Source organism: Mesitornis unicolor, unplaced genomic scaffold (genome assembly GCF_000695765.1).
Source record: "Mesitornis unicolor isolate BGI_N332 unplaced genomic scaffold, ASM69576v1 scaffold5935, whole genome shotgun sequence".
NCBI classification, from domain to species: domain Eukaryota; kingdom Metazoa; phylum Chordata; class Aves; order Mesitornithiformes; family Mesitornithidae; genus Mesitornis; species Mesitornis unicolor.
Genome location: NW_010184699.1, coordinates 49669 through 64541, shown reverse-complemented (window position 1 = coordinate 64541; position 14873 = coordinate 49669). Strand labels below are relative to the sequence as shown.

The 14873-nt window shown below is 41.0% G+C and overlaps 1 protein-coding gene across 1 annotated transcript; it reads right to left on the bottom strand.

Annotated features, from left to right (window-relative positions):
• Window positions 1-259: 259 nt before the first annotated feature.
• On the bottom strand, window positions 260-1054 carry TRHR (thyrotropin-releasing hormone receptor; the record flags this gene model as incomplete). The annotated part of the gene is made up of 1 exon (XM_010184546.1): window positions 260-1054. A coding segment is annotated over exon 1 (795 nt), but the record flags the coding sequence as incomplete, so codon positions are not given.
• Between the last annotated feature and the right edge of the window lie 13819 nt (window positions 1055-14873).

Here is a 14873-nt window from a genome sequence, read left to right as displayed (position 1 = left end):
CCTTATTGACACTTCCTAATTGCTGTTTGATAGAGGAAATAAATTACTACTTGGTTTTCAGTCCTTCCAGTAGGTAATAATGAATAGACAAGACAAAATACATATTTATATGTATGTGTACACATATCACAGAATTTCAGCTTGACTACTCAGCAAAAAGGGTGAATATATTTTACCTCCTTCCACAGATTTAGAGTAGAGATCCCTGAAACAAGTAGGGTTTATATTTCCAAAAGCCATTTCAAACTGCTTGTCCTACCTGCCTTCGGGAAGCAATAGTGCTATTGAAACTCCTGTTAGTCATCTTGAAATTCATAGGCTTGGTTTGATGAGCCATGTCATTCTTCCATGTCTTGGAGTTTTCTTTTGGGTCTGAAGGGATGGGGTTCAGGAACAGTATTCTGGCAATCAGGCCATAGAGGACAGTTGCTAATACCATTGGCACAACATAAAAAATACCAAAGTCCATCATGTAGATAGGAGAGTAATAGCTCCTGGACACCCTGTAGCCACAGGACACAACAGTAGTGTCTTTGTAGGCTACTGTATTAAGGTCCAGCAAGAAAAACCAGAGCATACAGTATATGGAGGTGAAAGCCCAGACAAAAATAATGATCTTTTTGGCTCTTGTAAAAGTGCATAGGAATTGAGCTTTGATTGGGTGGCAGATGGCTATGTATCTCTCAATGGTGAAGGCAGTGATGGAAAAAGAAGAAGCATTGATCCCTAGATACTGGAGATAAGTGATGCAGAGACACCCCACGTAGCCATACACCCAGGATCTATACAGGCTTTCCGTGATATTGGGTAGTCCTGCAGCCACAAGCACCATGAGATCTGCCACAGCCAGACTCACCAGATAGCAGTTAGTGGGAGTTCTCATATGTTTGGTTCTGAGGACCACCAAAACCACCATGATGTTGCCCACGATGCCCAGTCCGCAAATGATGAGAACCAAGAGGATGGTAACCACTTGGTATTCGACTGTAACAATCTCCTGGCTTGACAGTGGCAGCCCAGTTTGGTTTTGCTCGTCCCCTGTGCCATTCTCCATCTTCACCAGCCCACTGCTGCTTCTCTCCAGCACTTGGTCTCAGCACATGTTCTCCATGGTCCCCTGCAAGAGGGTGAGCAGAGCAGAGCGTGGGTGAGCTGTATCCCCAGAGCACGTTCTCCATGCAGTCACAGTCCCATTCCTGTACTGTCTTCCACTCATCCGAAAGAATCTGGACTTTCAGTCTTTGTAAATTCAATTACTAGACAGGTTAATCCCTCTAAGACTCCAGCTCATTCACACAGGTTAAAAAGCTCTTTTCTCACAGCGGGTCTGAGGCATTCATGGAAACACAGCATGTGGAGATGGGAGCCTTCCCCCCTGCAGAGGAGGAGGAGGAGGCAGCGGCAGGATAAGCAGAGCCCTCCTGCACTGCCAGCTGGCTAAAGGACTGCACGGGACTGAGTGGATCCAGTCTAGGCAGACTTCAGCATCACCGCTTTCCAGGAGGAGTCACAACGTGCCGAGGGTGGAGACAGCAATAGGAGGTGAAAGGAGAAGGATTTGTAAAGCCCCACAGGTTTTCCACTTCACACTGCTTTCCGTTTCTGCTCTCAGACAGCTGTCTTGCGTATTGATCACATTGATCCACCCTGACACACAAAGGGGAGATTGTCTGGCAGCAAAAATACACCGATTTCTAACATTCTGTCTTCCTCCTTGTCCTTGTCCTTGTGACAGTGATGGTAATTTACACTTGCCTCCTGCTTTGCAGGAAGCTGCAAGAGTCCCTTTAGAGCCGACAGGAAGAAACGTACCCCAACTTTGAAAATAGTAGAAAAAAATGAGATTCTTAACTTTACTTTAAAGATTATTCTCTTCAAAACTTCTATTGCTATTGCTGTCATCACTCCTGAGCCCTTTCAGCTCTTTTCTGGGCTGTGGCACAGCAACAACAAAACCATTAGGACATGAACTGCTTCTCGATGAGATCAGTCACACACACGTGCACGCACACTCACAGTGTCACTAATCCCCCACTGCTCCTTCAGTGAAGAGTCCCTGATTGAATAAACTCCTCCTCATTTGGTCAGATTGTGTAAAACCACAGATAAGTCAAAAACTGGTAGAAGTAACAGCTTTGAGATGCATTGATGAAAGATCTACAGATGCAGTAGCAGTATTCAAGAGCCCAGCTCCACCTGGAGATTAATGCAAAGCTTTTCTGTCTTACCTGCTGCCAATTTTAATACCTCAGTGAGAGAAACCTAGCAAACCCTTCTGCAGGGCTCCGTGAAGGAGCCCTTGTCAACTCCCTAATGTTTCAACCTATTGTTTCTTCTTATATTAATGTGTTAAAAGGCTGCAGATTAACTCTGCCTTAAAAATCTCTTTTTTCCCTCCATTTAAGGCAGTTGTTTTTCATTTTATCTCAAGGAGGGTTCAAATAAAAATGTTGCACAACTGGGGGAAAGCAACTTGGATTTCGAAACATTTCAGTGTTAAAAGAGAGGGATTAGCATAGGCACATGGTGTAACGTTTGCAACACTAGGATTTTAAATAGACTGAAACAACAGGTGGTGACAAAAAGAGGATACCACCTGAATCAGGTCTGGAAATTAGAGTCGAACAGTGTTAAAGCCACTTGGTTAAGTTTTCCAGTCATTTTTTCCATTTGCCTGGTCACACTTCAAATGTGATCAGATGCTTTTCATCTGCAGACCCCAGAGAACTTAAAAAAGTAAAGAAAATATCATTATTCCTATTTAAGAGATAAAGAAACGAGGTGGAAAAAATCAGATTCATTGCCAGTGGCCTAACAGTGACCTGTGGGAAAATTCATGTTGCTGATTACTTGACCAATGTTTTACTTTATCAACAGGATCGTATCATGGATCTCACTGAGATTCTGCCCCGTGATATGCAGATTCCATTATTCCAGACATAGTTGAAAGAGGAAAAAGGCCACTGCTAGCGTGATGTCTGAGTGTCATAAAAAGGATTCCTCCCAGCTCCCTTCACATTCCACAATATTTTATCCTTCGAGATGGACAGATTCCCTGTTAGCAATCTATGCTTTAAAAGCTGTGTGGCTTTAGTGGATGTAGCCCAAGATGCTCAACACCAGGAGGGAGGCCAGGAGTGAACCAGAACAGACTTAGTGTCAGGAATCAGGGATCCAACAGAGATCAGACCCAGAAGGGGGCCGTATCAGAGTTCAAACCAGGAAACTGAGCTAGTTGAAAGCCTGGATAAACCCCTTAACCCTCAGTGACTTTAGCTGACTCACAAGTTTTTGGGACCTCCATAGACTGATTTCTCTTTTGCTGGTGACTGATGCCATTCTACCACACCACTCCACCATGAATTCTTGTTCCTTATGTTTTCATGTATTCTGTTAGCTTACATATGCAGTGTGTTGGGGTTGAGGAACACTTACATCTGAGAGTACGTAAGTGTTTCTAGTGCCAGAAGTAAAGGCAGAGGATATGGGATGCAGACATGCTGGAGAATATTTACAAGCCCACATGACTTTTAAGTGAATATGGGAAATCTGTAAAAACATTATATGATGCTTGCCTCATTCTTCTGCATCTGCTACTGGTCTGTATTAGAGATGGGATAGACCATCTTGTCTCAGCCAGTAGTACACTTCAGATGGCTCTTTGTTCAGGCAATGAACATTATTTATGGCAACAAGAAAAAATTACCTTTTTAACATGATCATCAGTCAGAGATCACATACTGAATCTGGGAATCAGTAATAGATCAACTTTTTCTCCTAGTTAATGTTGTGTTAATGTAACAGTGTTAAGAAATATTAATTACTTAGCTAAAATAGCTAAGTTTTAGTTAGAATGATTCACTTAGAGTCAATCATTTACTATTAGGAGACAAGAATTATAGCATAATGTTGTGTGATTTGGTACACAGTTTGCTTAGCATTACTTGCTTAGCATGAGTAGCTGGATTTGCCTTAGGTCAAAAGCTGTGAACTTTTGCTTAGATATGATTATGGCTGGGACAGAGTTAATTTTCTTCTTAGTAGCTGGAACAGAGCTATGTTTTGGATTTAGCATGAGAATAATATTGATAACACACTAATGTTTTTGCTAAGTAGTGTTTTTCCTAAGTCTGTGACTTTTCCAGTTATGGCTAACGATGAGGTGTGCAAGAAGAACAAAGCAGGCGATAAGGGGGCTACAACCCTCAGCAGAAGCTGCAACTTGGAGGAAAAGAAGAGCAGTAAACAGCCAGCCTGGAGACATAAAAAGAATCCAACGAGGTGTTAGAAGACCCTAGACCAGAAATTACCACTGGACTGAGAGGTGCATGCAAGGGATGTGGACAGTGTGAAGAGAGGGTGGACAGATTGCAAGGGTACAAATGCCCATGGATTTCTTTGTTCTGGGTCTCTAGAGACATCCAGCTCATGCTGATATTTCCTGGCTGTGCCATTTGAATATTTTCTTTCTATGATATATCTCTATATATAAGGTCTGATGCCAGAGAATGGGAAACCTAGGGTTTGAACCACAGGGGTAATACCAGCTGCATGAATGCAGACAAGCCTTAATAAATATTCAACCCCTTGTCAAAATACACTGTCTAGTATCAAAAGTAGTTCAGCATTAATGCATGCAAATCCAGCAGCTGTGCTGGAGAAATTTTGAGAGCAGATGGACCAGAGATCACTGTGAAATTTTTACTGCATATCTGTTACTCCATTTTATTCACATACCTGTTGGTCCAGGCATCAACTGCCATTACATGTACAAATGAGTAGGCTGCAGTTAGCAAGTCCACAACAACAGGTAGAAAAGAAAACCCGACTTTTGCTAACACATTTCTGTTGGTATAACCCCTTGGGTAGGAGGGAGAGGGGGAGGCATCATGTTAATACACCCTGTGCTTCATACTGTTTAACCAACAATATTCTTGTCCAATTTTTTTTCAATTTGCCTCAATTAAAATGTGTCTCTGCTCACTGGAGGCACAACAAACCCATAACAAACTGTCTCATAACATTAAGCACATGCTGAGATGGAACAATGAATCATGATAAACACTTTATCCAATAGCTATAAATTATTCTTAATTCTGTTTCTCTAACTTGGATCACTTCCCCAGCTGGCCTTTTCTGTTCTAAAAAACAGCTCCACAAAATGGCAATTTCATACTCTATTACCTGTCTATACTCAGTGTACATAAAAAATCCTAAGTAACTTTTATTCTTTGCTCTGTGTGCACCTCTGAAGGAGCACTTACTGCTGTCCAAATGTCTCCAAGGCTGCAGTTTGTGGAGAACGAAAGCCACCATCAGTGCTGTAGCTTCAGTGCCATCCAAAGTCTGGCTTTTAACGTTGGTAAATAGCAACTGGCATGATCAGCTCCAAATGTGTTTTGGATTTACACTTGACATGCTTAAATATTGCAGTAACTGCAGTAACTAGACTTTATTCTCCTACATCTGCCTCACCACATAGCTGTGTTTTTGTGTTAATGTAGTGAGCCTGTGGCAAAGCGTTTGGTTTGTGGGACAAATCTGCATCTGGAGGACCCTTTCATCAGTAAAGATTGTGAGGGGACCAAACACCTCCTCTGTGAGATAAATCTCATTATCCAAGGCAGCAAGCCTTCTTTCTAACAGTTTTTTGCTGCCTGTCACCAAAGCATACAATCAATGAAGTACTGCTAAAAATCCTAAATGAGTTTTCCAAAAGTGCCTAAGTGTTTCAAAACTTACAAACTGGGTATTCCTACATGTATCTGACAAATTCTATTTGATTTAGGGGTTCTTTATCTGCATGAGAGAGCAAATCCCATCCCAAAGGTGAGGGTTTTTTTTGTAACATCTTTGTTTTCTTTTAATCTTCATGTCGAACTGGTGTCAAGGCAAGTAATAAGGAATTTTTAACTTAATTGTTCTGGAAAAGCAATTGTCACAAAAAGTAAGAAAAATGTATTTCAGCAATCAGTTGGCTCACATGGGAAATTCAGTTTATCTATTGCCTATCAACAAGGTCACTGGATACTGTGGTCTGTTGAGACAGATCTGGGATGATGTGGCACAGGAGACTGGAAGGACCTTAAAGAGGTCTGCTCTTTTCTTCACTAATTTCTATCAACTCAGGCAGAGAGAAACTGTTACAAGAACCTGATGAAGCAGAAGGAACTTTTCCAGAATAAATGTAGAGAACACACAGAAGAATGGGTGAGGAATACTGCTTTCACAATGTTTTCTGCTTTGCTGAATTATCTGCATTCACTTGGACTTTGCCTCTTAAGACGGTATCAGCTAAGTCGAAATCATCACAGAAAAGTGATATGAAGAAAGAGGAGGTGCAGTTCAGTAGGAGCAAACACAAAGTGGTACAATTTGGCAGGAGCAGGCAGGTACACAAATCCAGTGTGGAATAACTGGCAGAACAATTCTGTAGAAGCGGTTCTTTTGATCCCAGCCCATATACCCACCAGTACAAAGGACTAGCGAGAAGCTGGTGTGAAATTAAACTGTCATTTGGAGTGAATCAGCAGGTTCACATCCAACATGATATATCAACTCATCTCTCACTGAGCTGTGTCCAGTTTTGGGAGCTCACTGAGCTATGTCCATCTTTTGAGATGAAGATACAACTCAGAGAAGAGCTTGAGAAAAGACCTATGGACAGCAGGATCTATGAGAAAATGACAAACAAATCTAGGTCATCCAACCATAAAAAGAGAAGACTGAAGCTGCAAAATGAAAATTAATAAACTGTTTTTCATGTCCATGACGCAAATAATCCTCTGAAACAGCAACAGGGAAGGTTCAGGTTGGAAAAACCTTTCACCAGTCAAGATCACTAAAACAAAGGATATCTCTGCAAGTAAAATGTGATTCCAAGTATTTAAGGTACAGACAATCATTCTCTTTAATACTTTAATGATGTATAAAGCAAGCATGAAAATTGTTTCTAGCTTGAATTTTACTATTTTTACATTGGAAGCACTGTCTCATGCTATATTTCAACAAATTATTTGTACAGCTGTCAAGACAAGCATCTTTATGTGAGAATAATATTTTCAGTCTGGGACAATTTGTTTAAAGGATTAATTGGACTATAACAAGCCACGCTAAGAACAAAGCATGACTTACAATGTCTAAAATGTGCACCTGTCAAATATCATACACAAAGCACTCTAACTGTGCAATTTCATGTTCTTTGGGGTCTCATTCCTTTTATTACAACTGAGATGAGGTTAGCAGCCATCAGTGAAACTGAAACTCAACAGAATATATACTCAGAGCTCAGTGTTATATGGATAAACAGCTGCTTTTCTTGTTCTTATAGTTCCTTCAGAAATTTGTAAACTCAGATTATCTTTTCAGCACCCAAGAAGATAATGTTTATGTTTTAAACAATACCTTATCTGCTTGGAAAATTAAGTTCCAGGTTCCTTCTTATGTACTCATACACACCTGAGAATCGAGATACTGCTCTTACAAAGCAATAGTGAATAACTACAGGGGGTAGTTTCTCGTGGAAGGGACCCCACGCTGGAGCAGAGGAAGAGTGTGAGGAATTGTCCCCCTGAGGATGAAGGAGTAACAAAAAACGTGTGATGAACTGACCACAACCCCCATTCCCCATCCTCCTGTGCCACTCGGGTGGAAAAGGTAGAGAAAACTGGGAGTAAAGTTAAGCCTAGGAAGAAGGGAGGGGTGGGGGGAAGGTGTTTTAAGATTTGGGTTTGTTTCTCATTATCCCACTCTGATTTGATTGTTAATAAATGAAATTAAATTTCCTCAAGTCAGATCTGTTTTGCCTGTGAAAGTAATTGCTGAGTGATCTCCCTGTCCTTATCTTGACCCATGAGCCTTTCATCCTATTTTCTCTCCTCTGTCCAGCTGAGGCAGGGACATATGGAAAGGCTTTGGTGGGCATCTGGTATTCAGCCTGGGATAACCCACCACAGAGGTTGACTCACTTGGTCATGCAAAGTAATTGACAGCTAAGCACTTAATTCCTTGCTGAATAAATAGCTCAACAAAATCTTAGAAAAAAGACACTAGAAAGAGAGTGTCTGAGACGGCAGCTCTCAGCTGATGTGGCAGCAGCCTGGGTCCAGGTGAAGCACAAACCATCAGCTGGCCAGTTATGGAGGGAGATCATCAGATTGATTTGAGGCTTATGGGGCCAGGTCTCTAATTGATGTAAAGCTTGGTAACTTCTTCCTAACTAGCAGTGAAAAACTGAGTTCTGACAAAAAAGCATGTAAGCATCTGGTGTTTGAATAACCAGGTGTGCTCAGCTATTTGCTGTTGATCACTGTCAGCACTACAGAAGAGACTCACATGGAAGATGGGAGTTGGTGATCCCGGTGGTGTCTTTACCAGAGCATGGTAAATAATCTGCTGAAAAGACTTTCGGCAGTCACCTGAAATGGTTGGTTGTGAGTGGCTGGTTGTTCAGATACAACACGGAGCAGACCAAACGTTGTTAGTATAAGCATATGAAAGCAATCTGCTGTTCCCTGACCTTGGCATCATGTGTCCTCTGTTATGCAAAGGCAGTGGAAAATTGGTTTATACCGTGACTTCTTACACGTTACAATGGGTAATGATGGGGGCATTGCTGTAAGGGCACAGAGCTACTACTATAGCTGAGAGAAGGGATCTCTGAAAATGTTTTGTCTAGAAGCAAATGGAGTCACGATGACTGAAGTAACTTTCAAATTCATTTCAGTCCTTGTAAAGTGTTTTTGTTGGGAAGAAAAAAAATCATAGTTGTATTTTATCATTTCAAAATGTTGAAGCATTTCTAATAATTCAAAAAAAGGTTATATTCCACTGTTGAAAATGTAAATCTATTTCTTCATAACCCCTGAGCTTCATAAATGTTTTGAAAACAACTTCTTTGACTTCACTTCAGTTAATCTCTCTGAGCGTGTTTGCTCTTTAACGCAAACAATAAATCACAAAATAACTTACTCATCTATACTTAATAAGTAGAGCAAACAGTACATCTGGAAACACAGTAGAGCAGAGCCAGAGAGTGGTTGTTGTTAGAATTAGGATGAGTCAGTCGCAAAAGAAGCAAGAAATGACATTATGATGCTTTCTTTTGTCTTCTATTGGGCCTGCACTAAATTAGACCAGTTCAGAAACTGGCGCATTGATTTTCATTCCGGTATGAGAAAGGAATGAAGCTCATGTCTCTTCATTCATTAGCTTGTTCAACCTAAGTAACTCTTAGAAGCTTTAATGAGCTTCAAATACATTTGACAGAAAGATTAGCAGTCTCAAATACATTAAGGCTGACAAATATTAAAACAAGTGGATACAAAAAGGACAGATTTCTGAAGTAATGGGTGCATCTGGAGCTGAGTACGTTTTTAACAAGGATACCAGAAAGCCCATGCAGGAAATACATAGGGGAGAAACATAAATCAGAATTTGTGCCTTGTTAGACACCAGAGAATTTAACTAAAAGACGCAATTCTGCAAAAAATCAGCTACTTCATTTCTGCTGTTCAAAGAACTGCTCAATGATTTCATAGGTGTATATTGGATAAATACAATGAGACATGCAGTCTTAAGGATAATGCAGTAACTTATCCATATGAAACAGCTAATTAAAAAAACCCAGAGTGATAACAAACAAACAGAGGAACAAAGCACTTATGTTATTAATTAGAGATAAGTAAATAGGTCTGAATACAATAAAATCTGCTCAAGCACTAATCCTGTGAGATAAAGCTGAACAAATGTACAAATGTTTCATTCCTGGAGATTTGATTTGGTTTTATTTTATTCTTTTATTGATTAGAATGCAGAGGTGAAAAAAATGGTAAGTTTGCTCCTTTTGAGGTTCTTTCATTTCTGATATAATTGTATTGTGAATGAGCACTGAAAATGTAGCTAACAACTGAAAAAAGCTTTAATTCACAACACCACAGCTATATTAATGTCCTTTAACCCAAGGAAATATCTCTATTAGGAGATACACAAGACCACATTTTTCAGATGTATTAGACATATTTCTATGTATTATTATGGAATTAATAATTATGAGTTAAAGTATCATTTTACAAGACTTTAAAAGCATACTTTTGTTAATGGATAGCATGGTGTGAAAGCTCCTTCCTTCTGTTACCCTTGCTCATTCATCTTTCTCTATAAGTCCATCTCCGGCTGTCTATGGCACAACACACACCTTTCCCCGCAGTGTTCCTCCTTGCCCTTAATTCTAAAGGTCTGTTACATTTTGTGGACATTTTTCATAACCATCTAAACAGGGAAGATCATAGGCTTCACTGTCAAAGACAGGTTCACAGCAGTGTGCGCCAAGCCAGAGATCTGCTTCCTCGGCTCCGGCTGCTCTCAGCATGGCAGGACAGAGCAGGGAAGGAAGAAGTCTGTCACGTTCCCCCCTGCGATGTGACATAGTCAAAGCTGTAACAGACACATGGGGTTGTTACCTATTCAGTTGCAAAGCTTAAGACAGTGAGAACAGTGGGAAAAAAATACCTGCTGGGTTGACTTCATCATAGTGTCAACCCCTGTGGAGGTTTAGCTGATTATAGTGCTCTACCTTTTATTTTTCCAAAGTGATCAGTAACACAGTGGGGTGGTAGTGGCTCAGGTGTAGCTTCCTCTTAGCCTGTTAACAGAGAAGATAAGTACATGGCAATACAACATTTTAAATTGGACAGAAAGTGAAGTAGGCCTGTATGATCAGTGCTCAGTCACTGAAATGAATGAGTGGCACTGCAGTCCCTAGCAGCCGTTTCAGTAATTTTGTAGTGTATGTAGATTTAAGAGTTCAGTGGAGCTGCTTTTCATTGGTCTCTTGTAAACTTTTGGTTTTATCTTTCAGATGAACGGCCAGACCCAGACGTCATGTGTTAGTAATGAGTTGTTACCAGAAAAAATTCATGTTAGCACCACAGGCTAAAATCAACTCTCCATAAATACCAGCTAAGCTGTAACAGGGAAACATTGGCTCTGCCTCTGCTGCTGCTTCATATTTGCATAGCGTGGATGTATGATGAACCAGATATGTATGATAGGTCATGAGGGGATCTAAACAGCAGTTTCTGTTATTTGCCAATAACATGGGAGAATAAATGGCTTTATTGAGGAAAATCAAGAAGATGTTGGGAATGTATAACATAACACCAAAGGGATGCTTTGCACTGCAGCTTTTTACTTCTCACATGGAGTCTAAGAGGGTTATTACTGTTCCTGATGACAGGGAGAATAGCGGGAGTAGAATAAAACAAGGAAGCAGGAGACAAGAAACAGTGAGCAAGGACATGGGTGTCAGTGAGAAAGGCTATTATAGTCTGAAAGAAGCGTAAATCCCATGCCTGTAGACCTGGCTGAGCAGCAGCATCCCACAGATCTCTGTCAGAGCAGCTGTACAGGCACAGCTGGCAACGTGCAACCCTGGGGTGTGCTGAGCACCCAGAGGTGCAGCCCAGCAGCACCTATCCCTGTGCATTGGCTTACCCAGAGACACTGTCAGCCTGACATCACCAACTACGGTGGCTTTAAGAGACAGCCTGGGTGTTCGCTGGGACCCTCACTGCCTTCTGTGGAAGCATTTGCACTGCAGCAGAAGGGAATAGTTATTAACCACCAAGGAAACCTGAGAGGCAAAAATCTGAGGGATAAGAAGCAAGGAAGGAAATATGCACCATTCAGTGATTTTTTGTTTGTCCTTTGATAACTTCTGTGGGACGGAAACTGTACATTGTGGTTATCCATGAGACTGCGCGTATTTTCAGAGTGTATCAGCCTGAAGATCTGCTGTTCCTCTGGGAGGATACTTGTAGGCTTGTCATGACCAAAGATTTCTCGCTGTTCATTGAGCTAAGTGTGTAGAGCACACTCCTCTGGTTCAGCTCCCTTGTAGACTAAATCCTCTATTGAATCTATTTGTTGTGCTCTTACAGTGTTCTTAAAAATATGCATTAAAGATAGGGGATTTGTAGGCCACCTCACATTTTAATTTAGACGGTCGACATGCTCACAACTTTGGTGAACTGTTTGGACTGAAAACGATCAAGCAACATGACAGAGCTTCTGTTATGGATCATACATACACTCGGGAAGGTAGACAGGCATTAGGAGTCCACTTTCAGTTAATAGGTTTTTTAAAAATCAAGAAAAAAGTAATGACATCAGCTGTTCTAAGCTTTGTATTTCATTTGCTCTGGCCAAATAGCCAAGCAGGCAGAGGAGGCAGGATGACAAAAAACTGATCAAAGTTGCAAATCCTCCTGGTTAGACACAAATGCCATGTGACTCTGGCACCTCCTTGCATAATAAATCCAGCTGGTGGCCTGTTCTTCTCTGTAAGCACTTTGAGATCTCAGAAGCCAGGTGTCCTCCAAGAGCTGAGACTTGCAGACATCATTAGGGGAAAAGTATGTGGGAGCCACTGCAGGAAAAGAAATGGAGAATCAAGTTCATGTGCTGTCCCCAAGCTCCTAATGGGAGAGTGCAGAGGCAACAGAGCCAGGCTACTCTCAGAAGTGCACAGTGATGGGAAGAGAGGCAACATACAAATCAGAGCATGGAAAACTGGATGTAAGAAAAAAACCCTTTCTGCCATGAGGGCAGTAAAAATTCTGGAGACTCCATCCTTGGATAGGAGGAGGCTCTGAGCAGCCTGATCCATCCGTGAATGTTTTTCACAGGAGGTTGGACTAGTTCATCTCCAGAGGTGCCTTCTCAACTGCCTGCTTCTGTGACATGAAATGGGGATGTTGGAAAAGGCTCTGCTGCACTGCTACTCAGAGCACAGACTCACAGACTGGGTGGCTGTGCCAGGACCTACGTTTGGATGCAGGGCAGATCTGAGCAGAGTCTGGTGAGGGATCACACCCCAGTGCAGGTGCACTGTGAAGCCAGAACACAGTAAATCAGAACAAGCAAGGATACCAAGTTTAGTATTTCTTACATGTCTTTGTCATGTGGATAAAATTCTGGAGTTTTGTCAAACCCTTATTATTTTTCATGTAATTGCAGAGAAACAGTGAGTCATAACTAGGTGACAAGGTTGGGCCATTTTTTGAAAACCATGTGCTACCTTAGCAAGTCAGTCAAGTGACACTCTCGTTCCCACACATGCGGAAGATGCAAGTCATGGAAAATGACATTCAACTTGACAAGGAAAAGCTACTTTTACCTAACACAGAACATAACATGTGAAATATAGTTCATACAAACAAGCAGTTCAGAACCCCGAGACTTAACAAACAAAAAATACCATCTCAGAATAAGCACTGCTATAAGAAGGTAAGAATTTGTGGCTACAGGCCTCAATGGCCACTGCTTGATCAGGCAGTGTGTGAGATGAAGCAGTAGCAAAGATGCAGAGGTGGTGCGTGAGTTGGGCATATTTTTCTTCATTTAACACTTCAAGAAACAGACCTATTTTAGCCAATTCCAAACAGCTCTTGTGAACCTTATTGTCACTTTGCACTCACAAGGCTGGACGGCACAAAGACACAAGCCCATAACAGACTAAAATAGTAATTTTTTTTCAGTTGCTACATGTTCAGTTTTTCAGTCACCCTGTTATTTGCCATGGCCATTTTCAGCCATAGAAGTTGTTTGTCCAAGATAGTCTTCCTTTGCATTTCACAGCATTGCTAGGGCCATTAAGGAAATATATATAGTCCTTTAATTCACTAGAGTAATTTTGGATTAAGTCAGCTCATACAGGTGGTAGGAAACCTTGGAAAACTTTCACAAGACCTAGCACTGCACAGGAGTTTGAGGAGATGTGGTGTATGTACCTTTTGTTGAAATAGTGGCCAGGAGAAGGGTCACACAGTTATGTGGAGGGAACAGCACCAAAGCACATGGACCACAACAACATAAAATATAGACTGAATGTAAAACAATATCAAATGAATATCAAGTGTCCTGAAGCTCCATATATTTAAAATTAAGTTTTTAAATTAGGCTGGTTGAACATATATATATATATTCAACAGGATCAGTACTATGATGCATGTTGCAATGAAGGCATACTAAGTCAGACTTAACAACATACTGAGGCATGTGGTTCTTTAATTCAATGTCATGCAGATGCCTTTGTGTGCCGGGGAGGTAAGTCTTCATTTTTAAGCTGCTTGTGAAGAACTAAAGAGGCAGGAAGCCTCTGTTCTTGCAATTAAATCTGAAAAAGGTACAGTTACCATAGCAACAGGCACTTTATGAACTGTTTCAATACAAATAACCTGTTTGGCTGTGATATATGTATCAGAAAATGTCTGGGAACAGGATGAATTCAGAACAGATGGATGGGCATTCACAATATGCAGTGAATAGACTGCTTCTGTGTGTCTGTGTGAGCCCATGCTGTGCGTCATTCGGCAATCATCATTGTCTGATGCCTTATAATTAGGCATAGGTATGCTAACTGTTTAAAAAGCAAAACATAACACGTACTCCATCAGATCAAATGGATCACATTTTAAATCCATCCACTGCTCATATATTTCTGGGGCAATTACAGCAATTCTTAGTTCTGTAGGAAGGACTTTTAGTTGGAAAAATTAGCACTAGAGGTTATTAACTGTAAAATATCCTAGGAAACCAACACTTAAAAATAAAGCCCTATTTAAAAAAAAAAATTCTGCTTGACTGGCTTGCCAAAAGAAGGGTGGCAAGCTAATTCTATGATGCAACCTGAAGCTTGAACCTTATAGTCTGTGGATGGAAACCACCATCTGAAGGTGACAGCAGATCTCAATGAGTGTTCCCAATGCAGCAAGCTGTACAGGTACATTTCTTGTTGAGCATCCCAGCTCTGAAACCACGCTTTTCAGTTATGATCTTTTCTATGATGGTAATTTTTATGTGTACTGAGTAAT